At 44.7% G+C, this 23,146-nt stretch overlaps 1 protein-coding gene across 2 annotated transcripts in view; it reads right to left on the bottom strand.

Annotated features, from left to right (window-relative positions):
- PPP2R3C (protein phosphatase 2 regulatory subunit B''gamma) overlaps positions 1-23,146 on the bottom strand; it is a 68,440-nt gene that overhangs the window by 24,718 nt on the left and 20,576 nt on the right. For both annotated transcript variants that reach the window (XM_068253862.1, XM_068253861.1), the window contains exons 5-9: positions 18,810-18,922; positions 18,544-18,641; positions 15,037-15,107; positions 12,698-12,830; positions 8,045-8,100 (exon numbers count right to left, since the gene is read on the bottom strand). In XM_068253862.1, the coding sequence (XP_068109963.1) occupies positions 8,045-8,100; positions 12,698-12,830; positions 15,037-15,107; positions 18,544-18,641; positions 18,810-18,922 (471 nt within the window). The remainder of the gene's footprint in view (positions 1-8,044; positions 8,101-12,697; positions 12,831-15,036; positions 15,108-18,543; positions 18,642-18,809; positions 18,923-23,146) is intronic.

Here is a 23,146-nt window from a genome sequence, read left to right as displayed (position 1 = left end):
TCCAGCTGATCAAATTTGGTCTGTCTACACAATCAAGCAATGACACCCCCCCCCCCCCCCGACACACTTTTATAGCCGGCGGTCATTGCTTCATTGTGATATGCAAGCCCCTTCACTGCGGCAAGGTAATGATCACGAAGGGGAATTGGCACGTGTACATGCCTTTTACTATTGTTGTTGCAGTTGCAGTGCAGCCAGAAAAATTAGGCAGGTATGTACACGCACCAGAAAAAGTTATTATAGCTGCCAAATTCAGGAATCCGCCTGGAGTCCTGGACCCTGTTGGTGGTGGCGGAGAAGGCAGTCAACCGGCCTGGGGGCAGAAATGCTGTGTGGGGAGCGACTTAGTCTTGGGGCGCCCTGATGAGTCACGCGTGTGACGAAACGCGTCGGGTGGAGCCACAGGACAACCAGGAAGAGCACCCTGAAGCGAGACCAGTCGGCGGATAACGGGCGGATAACGAGCGGAGCGGACCACCTCGATAGGCCTTTACCCGGGGAGGCACGGGGGAGAGCCCGTTACAAACTCTAAAACGCCTGTTACCCACTTCACGTTTGTGAGTATGTTTTAGAAATAAATTGTTATATTTTTAAACGGAATCACGCTATGGTCCACTTTATTCCTCTGTGAGGTACCTTGAAGTATATTATCCTCTATGAGGAGCACGGAGGTCTAGGTGGAACTGAAGACATCTGACTACATTGGGGACCCCAACATCCTCATCGAGACAGAGAATAGAGGACCTCATCTACTTCCACCTGGATGACTGTTAAGACGCTAATGACCAATCTAGCAGTGGTCCACCTAAGAGGGTGAGTGCGGTCCCAAAGGGGGCTTATATCTCTTACTCATCATTTCTGTGGAGCGCTACCTATATAAATATATATATCATTGAATCATTAACAGGAGCCGTCACTAGGGGGAGCCGCGCAGCTTCCCCTAGAGACGGCTCCTGTGAATGATCCAAGGCTGTCTATGCAACACAAGTGACTGTGACACACACACACACACACACACACACACACACACACACACACACACACACACACACACACACACACACACACACACACAATAAATAAAATCACAAGAACAAGATTAGCTCTCAAAAGAGCTGTCGAGGGGTGCTTTTTTAGCAATAACAATCAGCGAGGAGCAAGCTAAGAAGCCTACGAGAGCCTAAGCTTTCCCTATAGGTCTCTGTACAGCAGCTCTCCCTTCTCTAATTACTGCAGGCACACAAGTGAGTCCAATGCCTGACGCTGCCTGCCTTTTATAAGGGGGGGTGGGGCTACAGGAGGGCGTGTAGACTGATTGGCTACAATGTGCCTGCTGACTGATGTAGAGGGTCAAAGTTAACCCTCATAATGCACTATGGGGGCGAACTGAACTTCTGGAAAAGTTTGCGGTTCTTCGCGAATCACGGAAGTTCTCCGGGAATCGTTCGCCGGCGAACCGTTCGGGCCATCTCTACCTGGCATTTAATTTCTGCTGGATTTCTGAGCAAAAAGTAGTTAAATTAAATGTTCATGAAATTTTTGCCTGTAACTTACTAAAATGTGTCAAGCAAGCGTCTAGTATACATTTTAAGTACAATAAGGCCTCATTTCAAGTGAAAACGCAAGTGTTTTGCGTTTTTGTGCACTTTTTTCCCCCCCTCCCTCCCGGCACTCCACTGCGCGCTGCGTTTCTGGTAAAATCGCTTTTCTAAGCGCTTTTCCAGAGCGGTTTTGTAATTCCCTCCCTGATGCAAGTCAGGAAGTGAACTCTTTGACCCTGAAAAAAATAAATACAGGGTGGGCCATTTATATGGATACTACTTGGTTGATGAACACATTTTCTCTCTGTTGTAATTAACATTGCATTTTCTTTTCTTTGGAGGCAAGTGGTGAATGGCTTGTTTTAGGAGGTGAGAGCCCCGGAGCAGGCTATTTGCGCCTGTCCTCCCCTTATGTGTCGCGCCCAGGTCATGCGCATATAGCAGAACGCAATGGACGTTAAGGTAAGTGCCTGTTTTTAATCTTGGGAGGTGTGTGCGGGCGGCTCTTCTCGGCGCTGGCCACGCTGGGGAGATCGCCTGCACCCCCAGCCTCCACCTCCGAGGTGCCGCTGTGTGGGTTCCAGGCGGTGAGAGAGCCTGGGACCCCCGCGGCCCCCCCGGTTGTATGGGGGCAATGGGAAGCCTCCTCGTGGCGCCCCTGGATAGTGCTATGTAGCATGAACTAATTCCCGCAGGGCGATTGCTTTGCGGTTTTGTTTTTTGACCCTGCATATTTAGGCATGCGAAAGCAAATGCATATTTGCATGAGCAATGTCTCGCGATTAGCCAATAGGCCAAATTTGCAAAGCCAGACTTGTCAGGTTCACTTGGTTGATGCACACATTTTCTCTCTGTTGTAATTAGCATTGCATTTTCTTTTCTTTGTAAGCAAGTGGTGAATGGCTTGTTTTAGGAGGTGAGAGCCCTGGAGCAGGCTATTTGCGCCTGTCCTCCCCTTATGTGTCGCGCCCAGTTCATGCGCATATAGCAGAACGCAATGGACGTTAAGGTAAGTGCCTGTTTTTAATCTTGGGAGGTGTGTGCGGGCGGCTCTTCCCGGCACTGGCCACGCTGGGGAGATCGCCTGCACCCCCCCCGGCCTCCACCTCCGAGGTGCCGCTGTGTGGGTTCCAGGCGGTGAGAGAGCCTGGGACCCCCGCGGCCCCCCCGGTTGTATGGGGGCAATGGGAAGCCTCCTTGTGGCGCCCCTGGATAGTGCTATGTAGCATGAACTAATTCCCGCAGGGCGATTGTTTTGCGGTTTTTGGTTTTTGACCCTGCATATTTAGGCATGCGAAAGCAAATGCATATTTGCATGAGCAATGTCTCGTGATTAGCCAATAGGCCAAATTTGCAAAGCCAGATTTGTCAGGTTCATTAGGTTGATGCACACATTTTCTCTCTGTTGTAATTAGCATTTATATGGATAAACCTTAATAAAATGGGAATTGTTGGTGATATTAACTTCCTGTTTGTGGCACATTAGTATATGTGAGGTGGGAAACTTTTCAAGATGGGTGGTGACCATGGTGGTCATTTTGAAGTCGGCCATTTTGAATCCAACTTTTGTTTTTTCAATAGGAAGAGGGTCATGTGACATCAAACTTATTGGGAATTTCACAAGAAAAACAATGGTGTGCTTGGTTTTAAAGTAACTTAATTCTTTCATGAGTTATTTACAAGTTTCTCTTTGTTTACAGACATTGACATGTCACCAAGATGAACACGTAAGGAGTTGATAGAAATTGTGTTGATGTCTGGTGAACACAGTAACCGGGTCATTGCAGCAGATTTTGATGCAAGACATCCTAGGAGACCACCCATCACCCATGCTACAGTTAGCAAACTGCTTGCCAAGTTTCGTGAAACTGGTTCAGTGTTGGATTTGCCAAAATGTGGATGCATGAAATCGGTCACTAATGAAGAAACATCAGTGGCTGTCCTAGCTTCATTCAGCAAGAGCCCACAGCGTAGCATTCACCGCATGTCACTGGAGAGTGGCATTAGTCGAACATCCCTTCGGTGGATGTTAGCTACTCACAAATGGCACCCTTACAAACTTCAGCTACTGCAGCATCTCAACGAGGATGATCCAGATCGGCGCACTGAATTTGCAGAATGGGCAAAACAAAAATTGGACCAGGACCCTCAGTTGGCACAGAAGATTTTGTTCAGTGATGAGGCAAACTTTTATGTGAATGGTGAAGTTAACAAACAAAACCACCGCTATTGGTCTGACACTTACCCACATTGGATAGATCCCAAGACTGTTGGAACAAAACAAAAAAAATTGATGGCATGGTGTGGTGTATGGGGTACAAAGATAGTGGGGCCATTCTTCATCAATGGAAATCTCAAGGCCACTGGATATGCAAAATTGCTACATGATGATGCGTTTCCCTCTTTATGCACTGAAGATGGCACGTTCCCTTAGTTTTACCCGCAAGATGGTGCACCATCACATTATAGGTGTCAGGTCCGAGGATTCCTAGATGAACAGTTTCCTGGAAAGTGGATTGGTCATCGTGGGCCAGTTGAATGGCCCCCAAAGTCTCCTGATCTGACCCCCTTATGCTACGTACACACATGCGACAACGATCGTTCGTTGAGAACGACGAACAAACTTTTAATTGATGAAAGAACGACCTAAGTAAAGTTAGTTTTAAAAGGTGTGTAACGATCTGATCGTTAGAACGAACGTTACATCACGTAAAGCAACTATTGCGCCTGCGCATAAAAATGAGAAGTTTCACAGAGAAATAGTGAAATGCGCATGTCAAGCCTAGTACAAACAACCGTTTCCAACAATGTACTACTTTTGCAAACGATCATCGTTGGTTAAAATCCGCCGAGACAGAACTTTCTTTTGTAGCGATTTGGCTCGTTCGTCGTTGGCCTTAATAGTCGGTGGTTCGTTTTTTGTAACGATGGTCGTTGGTAAAGATCGGGGAACGATCGTTACAAACGACTATAGTCGCATGTGTGTACGCACCTCTAGACCTTTATCTTTGGGGACATCTGAAGGCAATTGTCTATGCTGTGAAAATACGAGATGTGCAGCATCTGAAACTACAGATAAATACAAGCCTGAGCTAGCATTTCTCCTGCAGTGTTGTTATCAGTGTGTGAAGAGTGGGAGAAGAGGGTTGCATTGACAACCCAACACAATGGGCAGCACATTGAACACATTTTATAAGTGGTTAGAAACTTGTAAATAACTTATGAAAGAATAAAAAGTTATGTTAAAACCAAGCACACCATTGTTTTTCTTGTGAAATTCCCAATAAGTTTGATGTGTCACATGATCCACTTCCTATTGAAAAAACAAAAGTTGGATTCAAAATGGCCGACTTCAAAATGGCCACCATGGTCAACACCCATCTTGAAAAAAGTTTCCCCCCTTACATATACTAATGTGCCACAAACAGGAAGTTAATATCACCAACTATTCCCATTTTATTAAGGTGTATCCATATAAATGGCCCACCCTGTACAATGTATTTATTCTAAAAAACGTGAACGCAATCTCCGCATAAAGCGGATTTGTAAGCATTTAGCGCTCTTCCTATACCTTCCATTATAGCAAAAACGCCTCAAATATGGTACAGGCACAGCTTTGCTGAACGCACAGCGCACAAACCGTGCTTTCCCCTTCTAGCTTTTTGGCAGAAAATGTGCGTTTTTTCACATCAAAATTCCTGTTTGAGTCTGAATTTACACCTCCAGGTATCCAGAGCATGTAAAGCTTTGCAAACACAAATTTTAATGATAAAAAATGCATGCGGAATAAACAGAACCCTGCCTTAATGTGCTTACACACCACTTTTGATGGACGTTGCCCGTCAGGCAACATCACTGGGCCTGGCTGACAGACGCAAAGTCAGCTGTATAGTCAACAACACGCTTTGTTGCTATGCGGAGAAGTGGCACATGCGTGGCATCACATGGTGGGCGGAGCATCACTGTGATGAAAAGGATCGTCCACAGCTTGGGTGAATTGATCCGCTGGACGGATCGCCGGTCAGGAATTGGGGGATAGTATACACGCGCCTGATTATCGGCTGAGGCGGTCAATATCAGATGTGTGTATAATGCTTTAGAACTGCTGGATAAGCCTGACTCGTCCATACCAGTTTCAGCTATTATTCCCTGAACAAGTCAGGCTCATCCATACCCCTAGAGAGGTTAAAGCACATACTGCCTGCTTTTCTAGCCAAAGAGGTACAAACTGCTAGCTGGACTTCATTGCTCCCTGCTCTATGTACAAACTGCTGCTATTTTTACAATTATTAGCTTTGGTGCAAGATCTATTCCTGTACTGGGAAGCTAATTCAGGAGGACCTAGAACAACGTAAATATGAACTAGTCACTGTGTCTGGGCGTTTGTGCTACTACGCATGTGTGGCAGACGGGCAGAGGTTGGAGAGCAGGACGACGGGTGCAGGGGGAGCGCGGCTTGCGGCACGGGCAAGGTGGTGGTGAGGAGGGTCGCGGCTAAGCCTTAGCGCTCGTTTCAAACGGCGGGCTTATGCCTAGTATACTAATACTTATTCACTGGAGATGGTAAATAACATGCAAATAATTGCGAATTAATGCAACATTCCAAACATTTTGTATTAAAAATGTTTACAACTTGAAAATGGACCAATCAAATTCCACCTTCGAGGGATTTGGTTGGTCCATTTTGTAAATGCATACAATTGTATACAAAATTTGCCTAGTCCTGCATCAACTGGGATTTATTTGCATCTCACTGACCATCCCCATTTTTTCACAGAATAAGAACTTCTACAAGGAAATGCATCAATGTTTTTAAGAGGGGTTTCCATTTGCACAATCAGTAGTTCTTTAACCTTCCTGGCGGTAAGCCGCGCAGGTTTTCTCAGGCCCTGCTGGGCCAATTTGCGCAATTTTTTTTTTTGCTGCACGCAGCTAGCACTTTGATACCTGCGTGAGCACACCGATCGCCGCCGCCCCGCGCCGATTCGCCGCTATCCGCCACGCCGCAGAGGACCCCGTGCACTGCCTGGCCTATCAGCGCCAGGCAGCGCTGAGGGCTGGATCGGGACTCCCTTAGACGTCACGCCATGACGACGGGGGAAGCCCTCCAGGAAATCCCGTTCTTTGAACGGGATTTCATGATCGCCGATTGTCGGGGGCGATCGAAGAGGGTAGGGGGATGCCGCTGCACAGCGGCTATCATGTAGCGAGCCCTAGGCTAGCTACATGATTTAAAAAAAAATACCAAAAAAAAAAAAAACCTGGCGGTTTTTAATAGACCGCCAGGAGGGTTAAAAAGGACAAACTGTAAAGAGAAGCTATATGGAGTCAGCCATATTAATTTCCTTTTAACCACTTAAGGACCGGGCTAATTTTGGCTGATCTGTGCTGCGTGGGCTCTTCAGTCCCCAGCACAGATCACCGGGCAGGCAGGGCGATCAGACTCCCCCCCCCCCCTTTTTTTCCCCCACTAGGGGGATGTCCTGCTGGGGGGGTCTGATCGCTGCCGGCTTGCTGTGCCTAGCGGGGCGGGCTCTCCTCAAAGCCCACCTCCGCAGCGCTATTCCCCCCTCCCTCTCCTTCCCTCCCTCTGCTCCTCTCTATGGGCAGTACAGGACGGCGATCCATCCTGTACCGCCTCAGATGCCAGCGATGGGATCGCCGATGCCGTACGATGTAAACACGGGATTATTTTCCCGCGTGTTTACATTTAGCCTGCGAGCCGCGATCGGAGGCTCGCAGGCTGTTCACGGAGACACCCTCCGTGAACTGACATGGAACAACGGCCGCTCGAACGGCCATTTCCATAGAAACCCACTTACGACCAGCCGCCACCTATCGGCGTTAGGTGGTCGTTAAGTGGTTAAGCAATACCAGTTGCCTGGCTATCCTGCTGACACTCTGCCTCTAATACTGCTAGCCATAGACCCTGAACAAGCATGCAGCAGATCAGGTGTTTCTGACATTATCGTCAGAGCTGAAAAAAATTAGCTGCATGCTTGTCTCTGGTGTGATTCAGACAGTCAAATAAGCCAGCAGGGCTGCCAGGCAACTGGTTTTGTTTAAAAGGAAATAAAAACAGCAGCCGCCATATACCTTTCATTTCAGTTGTCCTTTAAGCTCTTTAGCGGTAATCCCAAGTCAGGCTCGGGATAGAAAGCTGCAGAACAGGGTGGTAATCCTGTGTCGGAGTGAGTTTCATACAGGAACTGCTGCAGACCTCTCTGTAGTATGTTTTTTCTTCTTGTTTTTAGGGTCTAAAAGCTTGTGAAAAAAAAGTTATGGCTTTTAGACCTTAAATCTGGAAATAATAACGCCAGGGAGGTTAAAATATGATGACCCTTGTTAAGGAATCTCTATCCTCTTTGCTCAGATTCATATTTTGCTGCGTTCAGAGATCATGCAGTCCATGTTAGGGTGTTTTGCTATGTGATCCGGCTACTTCACAGTGTTGCGGCTTCCCAATTTATATAAATGATTTCCTGCCACGTGACCAAACTTACCTCAAGTAAATCATCCAAAAAGCTGCAAGCTAATATATCTTGTATTTTAATCTTTCCTAAAAGAAAAAATATAAAAAAGGCTTAACAACTGAGCAGCATTTCTCTGTGCAAATCAATATGTCTGCATGTATATTTATAAAGAAACAATGTTGTAATTCTCATAACTCAACCACAAATGCAGTTTAACCTCCTTGGCGGTAACCCCGAACTTAGTTCGGGGTAAGCCGCGCAGGAGGTTTTCTCCGGCCCTGCTGGGCCGATTTGTTTAATTTTTTTTTTGCTGCACGCAGCTAGCACTTTGCTAGCTGCGTCAGCACACCGATCGCCGCCGCCCCGCGCTCGATCGCCGGTATCAGTCGCGCCGCGCTCCCCCCCCCCCCAGACCCCATGCGCTGCCTGGCCAATCAGTGCCAGGCAGCGCTGAGGGGTGGTTCGGGACTCCCAATCCCTTTGAACGGGATTTCCTGATCGGAGATCGCCGAAGGCGATCGAAGCGGGCGGGGGGATGCCGCTGAGCAGCGGCTATCATGTAGTGAGCCCTGGGCTCGCTACATGATATAAGAAAAAAACAAAACTGCTGCGCTGCCTCCTGGTGGAATTTTTTATACCGCTGGGGGGTTAATCTAAATCCCAAATTTATACATGTAATGAGATTCGTATATTGGCACACTTTAATGGCCTCTCCAGTATCATCAATGATTGACTCCATGCCTCACTTCCTCTCCTAATAGTGTGCCAATATATGAATTAGAAGTGTAGACAGCTGGAAATTGGGCACAGGAAGAAGCCAAGAGACGGCTCTCCCTGCACTAAGTAATCTAGGGGAATACAGCAAATATATTCTTCTACTAATTACCTAATTAGTTCTTTTGGAAATGTAATTCTGGGACTGGCTGTTACAGGAACTCGAATTATTGTAATTTTACAGAAATTCCCCTATTGGCCAGCTGACTCCAAACCAGAGGTTATACTGGGCATTATAAGATGGAAGTGTTGCTGCGCTGAACTTATGCAGTGGTGAACTACCATCCCTACTTGAAGAAAACTCAAATTGCTCTTTATCTTAACATCCTCAATTGATATTTTCCAATGTTGGGCTTGTGTCCTAAATATTTATATCAAACAGCCTCGAATTCAATCCCCCCCCCCAAAAGGTTACAAAAAATCCTTAATGAGCTTTAATAAATGTATCAAAGTTGCATATGATTATGGAAACTATTAGGGCTCGTTTCCACTAGTGCGGAATCGCCTGCATTCCACCGCGGACGAAATCGCATGCGGGTGCGATTCCGCATGCGTTTTTGCCGCAATTTCGCATGCGATTCCGCATAGGTAAGGTATATGCGAATTTAACCATGTCACTGCCTGTGTAAATTAACATTAATACCTATGCGAAATTGCATGCGATTTCGCGGCAAAAAACGCATGGTCACCCCACATGCGATTTCCCTATTAGATACATTAGCGGCGATTCGCGCACATTCCTTCTGCACGCGAAATCTGACGGCTCTGCCGTGCAGATTTCTGCCGCACCAAAAAACGCTCCCGCAGCCGCACAAGTGGAAACGGCCCCATCCACTTACATTGCCTATGCGAATCCGCGTGCAGTGCCCGCATGCGGATTCACTATAGTGGAAACGAGCCCTTAATCATGCAATCATCACTCCCCCAATAGAGGAGTGTGCTATAGTACCCTCTATTGATCTGAAATTACTTTACAAATGTAAAATAACCTGTTGAATTGAAATGATATTACACCTACAGATAGAAAGTATTGTAGTGCCACCTGTTGGTTTGAGGTGGTACTGCAGCCTCCTGGTCTGAATATCAGCACAGAGGCTGCCCCCTAGTGGCAGTCTTATTTTAGGTTTGCATGCAATCCTTTTTATAGCCTAAAGCCCCATCTACACGATACGATTCTTTGTACGATTCGATTACGATTCTATTTACGATCCGATTAAATCCGACATGTCCGATCGGGATTCGATTCAATCCAATTCGATTTGCCATTGTTTTGCAATGGCAAATTGAATTTAATTGAATCGAATCCCGATCGGACATGTCGGACTTAATCGGATCGTAAATAGAATCGTAATCGAATCGTACAAAGAATCGTATCGTGTAGATTGGGCTTAAAGGTGGCCATACATGGTACAATTTTTCATTTTTTTCGATTAGATAATTTCGTTCGATTATTCCGTTTTATATTCGAATATAAAGATTTTTCCAGCATGTCCGATATCTTTTCTCGGAGAAAAAACGGGATAATCGTTCGCATTTCTTGATGGAAAAAAACAAAAAAGTTTCAACTTTCATTCGATTATTTAGATTGAATAAACAGGATAGTCGAACGTTTTTATTGTACCATGTATGGCCACCATAACACTAACTTTCTAAACTCACTTAGGGAGAGAAAACCCTTACCTACAGCAGAGGCTCATGGTCTCTGATTACATTTACATACACACACTGATTGGGTCGCCTTTAACTAACTGATTTTTAAATTTCAATTAAATTGGATCACCAAAATGTAGCAACTGTTTGCCTGAGGAAAGGAGGAATGGCCCCCTGAAACTAGTTGTATTTGTATTAAAGAATCAGTTACTTCCAGCACGGGTCTCCTGTGCTTTCTTTCAGCCACTTCTGTGCTACTGCTCACCACCCTGCCACCGCTGTGGTGTATCTGAACAGAGCAGTGTGTGGATTGCTAACTTTTCAGGAAAGACACTCTCCCTGCTAAGGGATTGAGTCTCATACAGCCCACAGGTGCCTGCAGCTCTGGTGTTACAGCCAGTGCTGGGACACCAACGGCTACAAACCAGACAGCTGCTCCTGATATCCTGCCTCAAGCCACAGGATCCCTTTGGACAAAGAGCCTACTTCTGACCTGGTCCCTGGTCTGAGAGGGACAAAAGCCTGTAAGCTGATAATACCCATAAGGGCATATCAGCCACCACATCAGGTGAGATCTGTCTATGACCGGCTGGTCTCCCTTAGGGCCCTTTTCCACCTGCAATCGCTAGCGTTCAGGCTGAACGCTAGCGATTGCTGAATCGCAAAACCGGCGATTCCCCCGACGTTTGCGGCCGCGATTTTGCTATGCTATGCACTGCATAGCAAAATCGCGGCAATTATCGCTCCGCCGCGCGTTCGCGTTCCCGACAAAAGCGAATCGCGGTAGTGGAAATGACCTACCGCGATTCCTATGTTAAAAAGCAAACCGTAGCGATTGTAAAATCGCTAGCGGTTTGCGGTTTTGCGATTCAGCCAGCGCAAACGCGCTGGTGGAAAAGGGCCCTTAGGGCTCATTTCCACTATTGCGGTGCGTAATCGCCGCATATCACCACTGACGAAATCGAAAACTGACAAGTAGAAGCAGGGCCATCCACTTGTATTGGTTATGCGAATCCGCATGCGGACAACGCATGCGGATTCGCTCTAGTGGAAACGGGCCCTTAATCATCAGTCTTCTAAGTGCGCTCTTTTTGTGTTTTTTTCCCCTCCTACCCCATGTCCTTTATAGATCCCTACTAGACCGGCCTAAGTAACACCCTCCGGCTGTTGAGTGAGTGAGAGTGAGTGAGTGTGTGTGTGATAGTTCCCACTAGAACGCTGATTGAAACTAGCATTTTTGCCTGGTTAGAGTAGGACTCACCAGATTGGGGACACTTTGGCGCAGTTGGTGAGCTTAAACGTGTTGAAGTGTAACCAAGAGCCCTTGTCACCGTTTTCCTGTTATGTGCTGCAGCCCCTCTGTATTTATACATTTCTTATAGAGATTGGGGTTCTCCAGTGCTGCGTGCATGCTTTGCATAGTATTGCATAAAATTTGGTTTGTGCTGCTCATCCCCTGACACACACACACAGTCTGTTAGAAATATTAACACACTAGTAACATCTTGTTCAACCTTCTTCAAAAGAAGCCAACGAAAAAACTGATCTTTAAAGGACCTCTGTTGCGAAAATCGTAAAATTTAAAATACATGTTTCTTCCAGAGTAAAATGAACCATAAATTACTCTAGGTTGCTGTCACTTACAGTAGGTAGTAGAAATCTGACAGAACCAACAGATTTTGGACTAGCCCATCTCATGAGGGATTCTCAGGGTTTTCTTTATTTTTAAAAGCACTTAGTAAATGGCAGCTGCTCCATCCAACTGCCAAAAAAAAAAAAAAAAAAAAAAAGTGTACAGCGAGCAGGCATGCTGGCCAGCATCTTTGTGTAAGTCTTTTTCAGGGAATGTCTTTATAAAGAATAATGGCAATGCTGAGAATCCCCCATGAAGAGATGGACTAACCCAAAACCTTCTACTACCTACTGTAAGTGACAGCAACATAGGGGGAAAAGTAATGTATGGCTCATTTTACTCTGGAAGAAATGTACTTCTTATTTGTATGTGTATAATTGTATTGTATGTGTATAATTTTAAGATTTTCATGACAATTCCTCTTTAATCAGGCAGACAATGGGGATGCATACAAAGTACAAGAACACATGGCAACCAGATGTCGCATGTTGGAGTCATACAATTAGAAGATTATTCCTGATTGTTTGCCGCTATCAACCCATCTGCATTACTCTGCACTGCCTTTATGGTGAAGGCTGATAACTATTTAGCTGTGTGCAAAACAACACGGTTGAAAGCATTAATACCTGTCCTTAGAGGATCAAGGAAAAAGAAGAATTTCCGGACAGCTGTGCAGACGTAGAAAGAATAAAAGGATTTCTCCAATCCATCCAACTGAGGCAGAGTTGGGATAAGCTCAAGAATGTAATTCTCCAAGTCCTGCCCAAGAAAAAGAATCATTTTGTTAAAGTGCACCACAGATCAAGCTATAAGAAGAACTGATACTTACCCGCTGCTTCCTCCTGCAGCATAAACACATGCGAGTCCCTCGCTGTCCTCCTGCGGTCTGCCACGATCAGCCCCGGCAATAGGCTCAGTAGGAATCAGTCTGGGTCTTCTGCGCTACTGTGCATGCGCAGTAGACCTGGACAGTCACGACTGAGCCAATTACCGGGGCTGATCGTGGCAGATTGGCAGACCGTGGGAGGACAGCGAGGGACCAACATGTGTTTATGCTGCAGGAGGAAACAGCGGGTAAGCATCGGTTCTTATCGCTAGAGCTCTGATTTCCTTGAAACCCACTACTGATATCAACATTGTGCAAGTTGCATCCAAAGAAGAAATCAGGTAGATTGTTCTGACACCTTTTATTGTTGCCATTTATCATCAACTTACATTGACAATATTCAACTTCTGCATAATGGATTTAAATTAGGTTAGACCAGGCATGGGCAAACTTGGCCCTCCAGCTGTTACGGAACTCCAAGTCCCACAATGCATTTGCCTTTATGAGTCATGGCTGTGGCTGTCAGACTCCTGCAATGCATTGTTGGACTTGTAGTTCCTTAACAGCTGGAGGGCCAAGTTTACACATGCCTGGGTTAGACTATTGCCTGGAGTAAATACATATATGTATCTGAGTTTCTATCATCTCATTTGAACTGAAGAATTCACTTGCACTAGTGATGAAACTGCCTCTACAACACAAAAAGGTGCAAAGCTACACTATTTGTTTATCTAGATATACCACGGTCTAGATCAGGGGTGTCGAACTCAAATACAAAAGTGGGATGAAACTTAGCTCAGGGACCAAGTCACAGGCTGACCTCAATGTCTAGTGGCCACCTCTCTGCCTTATAAAGTTCCCTGGTGACTTATAGCCACCCTCCCTCCCCTATACAGTTCCCTGATGTATAGATGGGGAAGGGAGGACCACTAAATTCCTTGAGGTTTAGTGGTCCTCCCTCCCCTATACAGTTCCCGGTTGTGTAGTGGTACCCCCCCCCCCCCCATTATACAGTTACCATGTCTAGTGCTGCTCCCCCCCTCCCCCTCTCCCCCCCCCCCATGGCTTCTATGGTCATCTAAGGCTTACCATGCAATATAGCTTCTCTGGTGGCCTAGAGTGGGCCAAACATAATGCAAAGTGGGGAAACCACCTGAGGGCCAAATCTGATGGCTCCGAGAGCCAGATCTTGCCCACGGCCCAGAGTTTGACATGTATGGTCTAGATAAAAAACAAAACAAAAAAACAACAAACTGGACCAATTTTAGATAGACTGCACAGTTCTTATATGCATTTAATAGAACTTTATTTTAAAATGAATGATGCATAAAATGTTCTTTGGTGAAAAAAGTGGTAGTTTGGCAACATGAACTACTACTTGTTGCACCAATGCAGACATTTTCATCTCTTACTCAGTGACCTTCTCTATACTCCTAATCCTTCCCACCACCTTTTCAGTCTGAACCACTCCGTCTTTAGTCACAAGTGCGATTGTTCCATCACCTGAAGCCATGCCTCTCCCAACTGACTGATAGCCAATCATGCATGTAAGTCTCTGGTAGAGACAGTCAATGAAGAGCAAATGATTCTTAAGGTCCATACACACGTCAGATTTCCGCGAACGACGGGTCATTGAACGTCCAGTCAAACTCGCCCTTATCAAGTGAACGACAGCATGTACACACGCCCGATTTAGCGGGCGAACGACGGAACAACGGGACGTTCAAACGACCGGTCGTTCGCGGAAATCCGACGTGTGTATGGGCCTTTAGCTGATGCAGATTTATGCAACTTTTTATGTAAATTTAAGATTTGGTCTATTTTCAAGCTGCATACATAGCAAAAAAAATTGCTTAATTCTTCTCATCTCTGGCAGAGGTATGACTAGACGCTGCTGGGAGAAGAATGGGAGGCACATGGACAACTGGAGGTCACACAGGGGAAGATCTATAAATTAATGCAACAGAGGTCTTCCTTTTATAGTTTGGGAAAACAGGATAATATATAAGTTTAAAATAAGGTTTCATGAAATGTACATCAAAAAAACAAAACTGTGCTCACACTTGAAAATGCACAAAATCATTTATGCTCCAAAAGTTTATTTGAAGAACCAGAGAAATAAATGAAATCAATACATACCGACTCTCTGAGGTAGCCTTGTCCAGCCACATCATACAGGCTTAAACCAATCCTGGTCTGGTGCAGCCACACTGAAAGACATCATCCAGGGTGTTAGCACTGGTTAAGTGTGTAAAAAGGACTGCCTGGCAAACTAGATAACTGCAATGCAACCATTAAAATACATCCTTTCAGGCTGGGAGCACACTAATTTGATTAACGGGTTATGTTGCACAGCAGAAAATGCATGCAAAATCACACATAATGTAAGTCTATGAGCCGCACAAACATTTCACTGGTGTGAGACTGCCAATGTGATTGTATACGTTTTCAAATCACACAGCAAGTTCCTGCTTCCTGCGATTTGCATGCAATGCTTTCCTATAGAAATCAAAACAGATTTGCAAGTGGTTTTGTAAAAAAATAGATCTGCTACTGTATTTTTCCTCCTGTTGAAAATAAAGATTATTGAAAATGCACCCGCAGAATTGTACGGGTCTTAAAAAACATGCTTTTCTGCGCAGAAAAAAAAAATTGCGCTCCCAGCCTTAAAAAGGACACCCGAGGTGATACAAAGGGTATTTGCATGTGCAGACACAAGGCCAGCAGCGGGACTCTGCAGAACAGCGGAACTGTGGCGAGGGACACAGACTTTTAGGCGCTGAAAGAAGCCTGAGATAAGTAACGCATAATACCTTTGCGTCACTTTGGAGCTGCCAGTGGAAGATCTGTTATAACGTACGGTAATAATCCTGTGGATCTGCATGGCCTGCAGAGGGCAGTGCTGTGTTGAGTAAATAAACTGTGCACTAGAGATGTCGGCGAATGGTTCGGGAACCGTTCGCCGGCGAACCCCTCACCCTGTACTACTTCCGGGTCGCTATGACCCAGAGTAGTACGGCTGCGCTGGGCCGGCAGTGCGCGTCCTTGATCGCGCGTCTTTTACCAGGCACTTTCTGAGCATGTGCGTGATGTCATGCTCATGCGCAGAGAGTGCCCGGCAACAGGAGCGCGATCAAAGACTCGCACCACCGGCCCAGCGCAGTTGTACTACTACGGGTCATATTGACTCGGAAGTATTAGCGGCCCATAGAGGTTCGCTGGCAAACGGTTCGCCAACATCTCTACTGTGCACCAGCTGCTGGAATTTTACTTCCTGCTTCCAAAGTCAATCAAGCAGAGACATTAGAATGTAGATGTGTTCTGCGCAATAAACAGTATACTAACTGAACACGGTTTTATAGTTCTAGGGAAATATAATTCGAATTAATTGGCAATTCTAGAAAATTGAAACTGGCTTTAAGTTAAAATGTAAAGTTTATAAAATGACATTAAAGCGGACCCAAACCAAACTTTTTTTTTCTTAATTCAAAATATTTAGTTGCACCACTCTGACACATACAAATAAGAATAAACACTCCTTCAAGCCTATGAGCATTTCAGTGTATGCTTTTCACCCTTCTCTTTTCATAACTAGGGTTATACAGGTGGCAGCCATTAGCAATTCCCCCTTTGCCAGACACCTCCTACTCCACCAGTTTCTGTCCCGGCAATAGGAAAAAAGGAAGGGAGGGGTTCCTCCAATAAGGCTGCTTTCACAGTGGGACGTTACAGGCGCACGTTAGAGCAGCCTGTAACGCACCCCCACCGCACAGCAATGAAAAATCAATGGGCTGTTCACAGTGCCCACGTTGCATTACACAGTAACGCTTCACGTCAAGACAACGTACTGCATGCAGTACTTTATACGCGGCTAAGCCGCGTTAGACTGTTTGCACATGCTCAGTACGGGTGTTTTTTTTATTTTAGGGGCGGAGAGGAGGCGGGGAGAGCCCGCTACGTAGCCAGGCACATAACTACTTGGCATTCACTGCCCTTGCAGTGTTTACTCTTTGGAGCGGCTGCTGATTGGCTGGTGGGACCACGTGATGCGGAGAGCTCCGCTCACGTGGTCTCCGCAGCGCCTCCGACAGAGCAGGCGCACCAAGAGCTGCTTGTAACTGCTTGTAACCACCAGGCGTTGAGTTAGGGGCACGTTATGTGCCCTATAACGTCCCCTAAACGCAACGTCCTGCTGTGTAAGTAGCCTAAATGTAAAATATTTTATATTTATCATCATGCAGCTGAAAAAAGTCTACCATTTATTATTATAATTAAATAAAATAGATTTTATTTCTGAAATATTGTATTTTTAATTTGGGTCCAATAGCTTGTGTATTAGTGATGTTACACCAATCTTATAGTGCCCATACATATAATTTTTTTCATTTTTTTCGATTAGATAATTTTGTTCGATTATTCCATTAAATCAAATATAAAGATTTTCCAACATGTCCAATCGGATTTTTAACAAAAACAAACAAACAAACAAACAAACAAACAACAACAACAAAGGGATAATAGTTTGCATTTCTTGATCAAAAAATGTAAAGATTCTTTACTATTTTTATTCGATTTGATCATTTTGGTTGAATACAACTGGAAAATCGAACATTTTTATAGTACAGTGTATGGGCACCATAAGGGTTCCCAACCTCCCTGGCGTTTAATTTCCCCAGGATTTCTGTGCAAAAGTGATCCAATTTATTTTATAACCATTTTTTTTCCTGTAACTTGCCAAAATGTGGCAAGCAAGGGTCTAGTATACAGTGAGAGGAGAGTATTCATGTGTATGCACGTCAATACTGTTCACAGCATGTTTTGTACGGACGTGTATAACCGTCAATACCACTAGGGAGGTTAATTATACCATTTTTGGAAAATAATTAGGAGTGCTCTATGGTCTCACTTCCCCACAAGTTTGTGGAGATTGCAGATTGGTGGCATTTTAAGGTATCTGAACCCAAGATTTCTATTCGGTGGAGCGATATCATACTTTTGGATATCAATATTTGTACAATGATACGATTTTAGCTGTGCAATCTTACCACTTCTATCTAATATGAAGGGCTACCTCAAAAGTATCCAATTCCCGTAAGTATGTTCAGTCAGTTTACCCTTCCACTACATAGGTTAGGCAAGATTGTACTTTCAAGACTGTATAATTAATTGATGAGCAGAAAATGGAGTTAGCGGAAAATTATCCTGTGCATGTAATTGGATGGATGACTCACTAATCTACACTGTCCCCCATCTGATCTCAATACAGCCATGAACTAGATTTCAGTCTAGACCGAAGTCACACATGAAACATTTATAGATGATATTTCACATGTGCCAGATTATTTAGCACTGAATATAAATACAGCAGTGGTATAGCTAGAGACTATGGGGCCCCATAGCAAAATTTTATGGGGCCATCAGATGTAGGCACTCTTGAGCAATGCCACCTGCCGCTACCCTATGGATATGAGTTGACTGGGCAATTTCCATTTCCATGCAATGTACTCTAGTCTGTGTATAGTCCATGGGCACCGAGAAAGTCAGAGGGTGGAGAAACATCAAGTACCACCCGGGCCCCCCTCCTCTCCAGGGCCCCATAGCAGCTGCTATGGCTACGCCCCTGATATACAGGCCCATTAAACGTACCTTTCCGCATGACATAGTTGAAGAATTGCATGATGGAAATTCTGCCATAAGGGTCCAAGTGTACAAGTTTGCTGAACACTTTCGCAGTAAAAAATGGCCTAGGAGTAAACAAGATGCAAAATGCTTAAGAGCTGTGACAGGTCTGAATAAACCTCTTCCTAACATATAAAAACTGCAAAAAAATGAAGGAAAAGAACAAACACACATACGACAAATAAAGGGAAACGACCTTTACAAAAGTTTATTACAGCATAGCTTTCACTCACTTGCATTTTGGCCCAGCCTTTTCACCTACAGTCTGGAAGCTGGTATAGTTGATCATGGCTTCCTCGCCAATCATAGGAGGGGATTGATGCTTGTCCAGAAGGAACCAGAGGTTCTTATACAATGGAATAAACAATAGAAATTACTATAAAAACCATGAACAGATGTCATTCTTATACTTGTTTGTAGAGAATATGTAAGTTGCTATTAGGGATGATCAATGATATACAAATACTTCTGAGTTTATGCAAATGTATGCACATTTTTATGCAAATATATATGCAACTTCTAAATGGACCAATCAATTTAAACCTGGGTTTAAACTGATTGGTCCATTTTCAAACTGCATATACTTGTATCAAAATTTGCATAAACTCAGAAGTATTTGCACCTCTTTGATCATCCCTAGTTGCTATTATCGCCAACAGAAGAGTGTAATGAAAGCTAACTACTGTGCCACAATAACATTTTCTTACAGGTGATGCAGTAAATACAAAAGCTACAGTGAAAACCATCTACTGAAGTGGAGGATTGTGTAGCTCAGTTCATCTGAGGGCTGTTTCATACTACAAAATGTCAATGCGCTTCCAAATATGCTACATGTTCCGAAGTGTTTTTATGTGCCTGTAATATGAATGTTTGCAGGCTTGACTGCCCATGTGGTAATTGCTGTCCCCACCCTCCTGCTGAGTCATGCTCTCCGTCCTCGTGCAATTTCTGAGTACAGGGTAGGGAGTAACCACATGGATAGTCTGAAGCTACAGCTGACTTAACCATTTACCGACATCCTAACGTATTAAAACGTCATGCTTACCGCTATTAACAGCAACATGACGTTTTAATACGTCGCGCATTCCCGCCGCTGCTACCGCCGTGTGTCCGCCGCTACCGCCGCCATTACCGTCGGGATCCCGTGCTGGGCGATTGGGGAAGAGGACTGAACAGTCCTCTACCCAATCGCAGTGCCTGGAGTGAATGGACGTGACCGCGAACAGCGGCTACGTCCATTCACATAAACAGGAAATGTAACAGTTTAATAAAGTGTGTAAAAAAAAAAAAAAAAAGTGAACACGTCCTATGAGTGTTCACCAGCGCCATCTTGTGGCCAAAAAGACAACTTTACTTACGGTAACGTCTTTTCCGGTAGTCAGGAGGACAGCACCCCTGGATGAGACTTGTCTCCCTCCCCACCGTGGACAGGAACTGCAAAAGAACAAATTTGCATAAGCAACAGGCAGCCTGCTATATAAGCCACTTACTTTGCTGCTATACCTCAGTTAATATAAAAGATAATACGGACACTAAAATGCTTATACAAACCTCTGATGCTCCACCCAAAAAGGGCGGGTTGTAGGGGTGCTGTCCTCCTGACTACCGGAAAAGACGTTACCGTAAGTAAAGTTGTCTTTCCCGGATCGTCACTCGGACAGCACCCCTGGATGAGACGATATACTAGAGATCAGGTTTAGGGCGGGACCACTGCTTGCAGAACCTTCCTTCCAAAGGATAAATCTGTGCTTGCAGATACATTGAGTCGATAATGTTTTACAAAGGTGTTATGACTCGACCATGTTGCAGCTCTGCATATCTGCTCAATGGAGGCCCCTGCCCTCTCTGCCCATGAAGTAGAAATGCCTCTCGTAGAATGAGCTCTGACCGAGGATGTTAATGTCTTCCCCTGCACCTGGTATGCTGCTACAATTGCCTGTTTGATCCAGCGCGCTAAGGTTGTCTTGGAAGCTCTATTTCCTTTTGTCTTCCCAGCAAATAGGACAAACATTGCGTCTGACTTTCTCCAAGAATTAGACCTTTCCAAATACTGTAATAGACTCCTTCTTACATCCAGTAGATGTAGTCTCTTCTCTTTATCATTTGTTGGATTTTCACAAAATGATGGGATATATATTTCTTGGTTCCTGTGGAAAGAAGAAACAACTTTCGGTAGAAATGCTGCGTCCGGACGTAATGTTACTCTATCCTCTGAAATAACACAGTACGGCTCTTTTATGGATAGCGCTTGTAGCTCTCCTATCCTTCTTGCTGTAGTAATAGCTATAAGAAATATGGTCTTTAATGTCAGGAATTTGTCCGATACCTGAGATAAAGGTTCAAATGGAGATTCACATAATCCCTGTAAAACCACATTAAGATCCCAAGCAGGTATTCTTGATCTTACAGATGGCTTTAGTCTCTTTAACGCCTGAAAAAAACGGATAATATAGTCTTCCTGTGCTAATTTCCTTTCCAGAAACACACTTAATGCTGAAACCTGAACCTTCAGAGTACTAATACTGAGGCCCTTCTTATAGCCACACTGTAAGAATTCTAAAACTGATCTAAGTGATCTATTGTTGAAAGATCTGTTAGTGCACCAGTCATTAAAGACTCTCCATGCCTTCTGGTAAATTACTCTAGTTACCTTCTTTCTACTATTGAGCAATGTCTCTGCAAGACCATCTGAGAACCCCTTGGATTTCAGTATTACCCACTCAGGTTCCAGGCTGATAGGTGAAGTAGACTCGGATCTGGATGCAACACTGGGCCCTGCGATAACAAGTCCTGCATCAGCGGTAGGACTATTGGTTCTGATATCGCTAGAGATTGAAGTAATGTGAACCAAGGACGTTTGGGCCACAATGGGGCAATCAATATGACCCTTGCTTTGTCCTGAATGATCTTCTTCAGTACTCTTGAAAGTAATGGAATTGGCGGAAAGGCATACATCATCATGTTGCCCCAACTTATCGAGAACGCATCCACTGCCCAAGGAGAATCCTCCTGATACAGGGCACAAAATCTTTGACATTTTGAGTTCTTTTTCCTGGCGAATAGATCCAGTTCTGGACATCCCCATTGAGAACTTATCATCTGAAAAGCCCTTGGGTTGAGTGACCATTCGTTCTGGTCTAACCTCTCCCTGCTTAGATAATCCGCCACCTGGTTTGATGTCCCCTTTAGATGACGTGCCTGTAACGATCTGACATTGTTCTCTGACCAAAACATAATTTTTGATGTTTGCTTCCATAACATCTGACTCTTCGTGCCTCCCTGTCTGTTTAAAAAGGCTACTACCGCTCTGTTGTCGGATTTTATCATCACATGCGTTCCTTTGATCTGATCCCTGAAGTGTAACAGTGCCCTCCATACTGCTTCTAGCTCTCTGCTGTTCGATGACCTTGAGCTCATCTGTACAGACCATTGTCCCTGAGCCGGAAGAGCATCCAAATGTGCTCCCCAACCCGATAAACTGGCATCTGTTGTGATTATGCTTTGATCTGGGTACTTCCATAAACGGCCTGTCGAAAGATGAACTTGATGCTGCCACCAAAGCAGGGATACTTTTATGTTGTGAGGGATAGGGATCCTCTTGTCCAATACCGTAAGGCTCCTGTTCCATGATCTGAGTATCCATAACTGCAGAACCCTTGCGTGGAATTGTCCCCACTGTACTGCGGGAAATGAGGCTGTTAGAAGCCCGAGTATTGCCATTGCTCTTCTCAGTGATATTGTTTTTGCATTCTGAAAGGAAAAAATAGCGTTTAGAATTGCAGTAATTTTTCTATCAGGCATGAAGATCTTCTCTTTCCTAGTATCAATGTTAAAACCTAGAAATTCTATGACCTGGGATGGAACTAAGGAAGACTTCTCCCAATTAATGAGCCAACCCAACTGCTGAAGATAATCTAACGTAGATTCTGTCTGCAATCTTACCCCTTCTGCTGAAGGTCCCCAAATCAGAAAATCATCTAAATATCCGAGGATATTGACTCCCTTTAATCTAAGGTCAGCTAGAACTTCAGACATGACCTTGGTAAACAGCCAAGGGGCAGATGAGAGTCCAAAAGGAAGAGCAATAAACAGAAAATGTCTTACCTCTTCCTCCATGTGGACTGCAAATCTTAGATACTGTTGAGATGACGGATGGATGGGTAGGTGAAGGTATGCATCCTTGAGATCTAGGGAGGCAAGAAAATCGTTTTTCTGCAAGAGATGAATCACAGATTTTATATTGTCCATCCTGAACTTTCTGTATTTTACATTTAGATTTAAGCTCTTCAGGTTCAGAATGAACCGGTAAGATCCCTGCGGCTTTTTCACCAGAAACACTGTAGAATAGAACCCTTTTTCTCTCTGACAACTTGGGACATATCTTATTACCCCCTTGTCTAGTAGGGATAGGACCTCGTTCTGTAATGCCTGACACCTTGTTTGGTCTTGTGGTTGGGGAGTAATGCAAAACCTCAGAGGAGGATGCTGATTGAATTCGATCCGGTATCCCTCTGATACAATCTTTAGCAGCCACTGACTTGTAAACCGAGGCTGCCATTCCTCTAAAAAA

This window comes from Hyperolius riggenbachi, chromosome 9 (assembly GCF_040937935.1).
Source record: "Hyperolius riggenbachi isolate aHypRig1 chromosome 9, aHypRig1.pri, whole genome shotgun sequence".
NCBI classification, from domain to species: domain Eukaryota; kingdom Metazoa; phylum Chordata; class Amphibia; order Anura; family Hyperoliidae; genus Hyperolius; species Hyperolius riggenbachi.
Note: the sequence above shows the minus strand (reverse complement) of the source record. Positions and strands in the feature narration are given on the sequence as shown.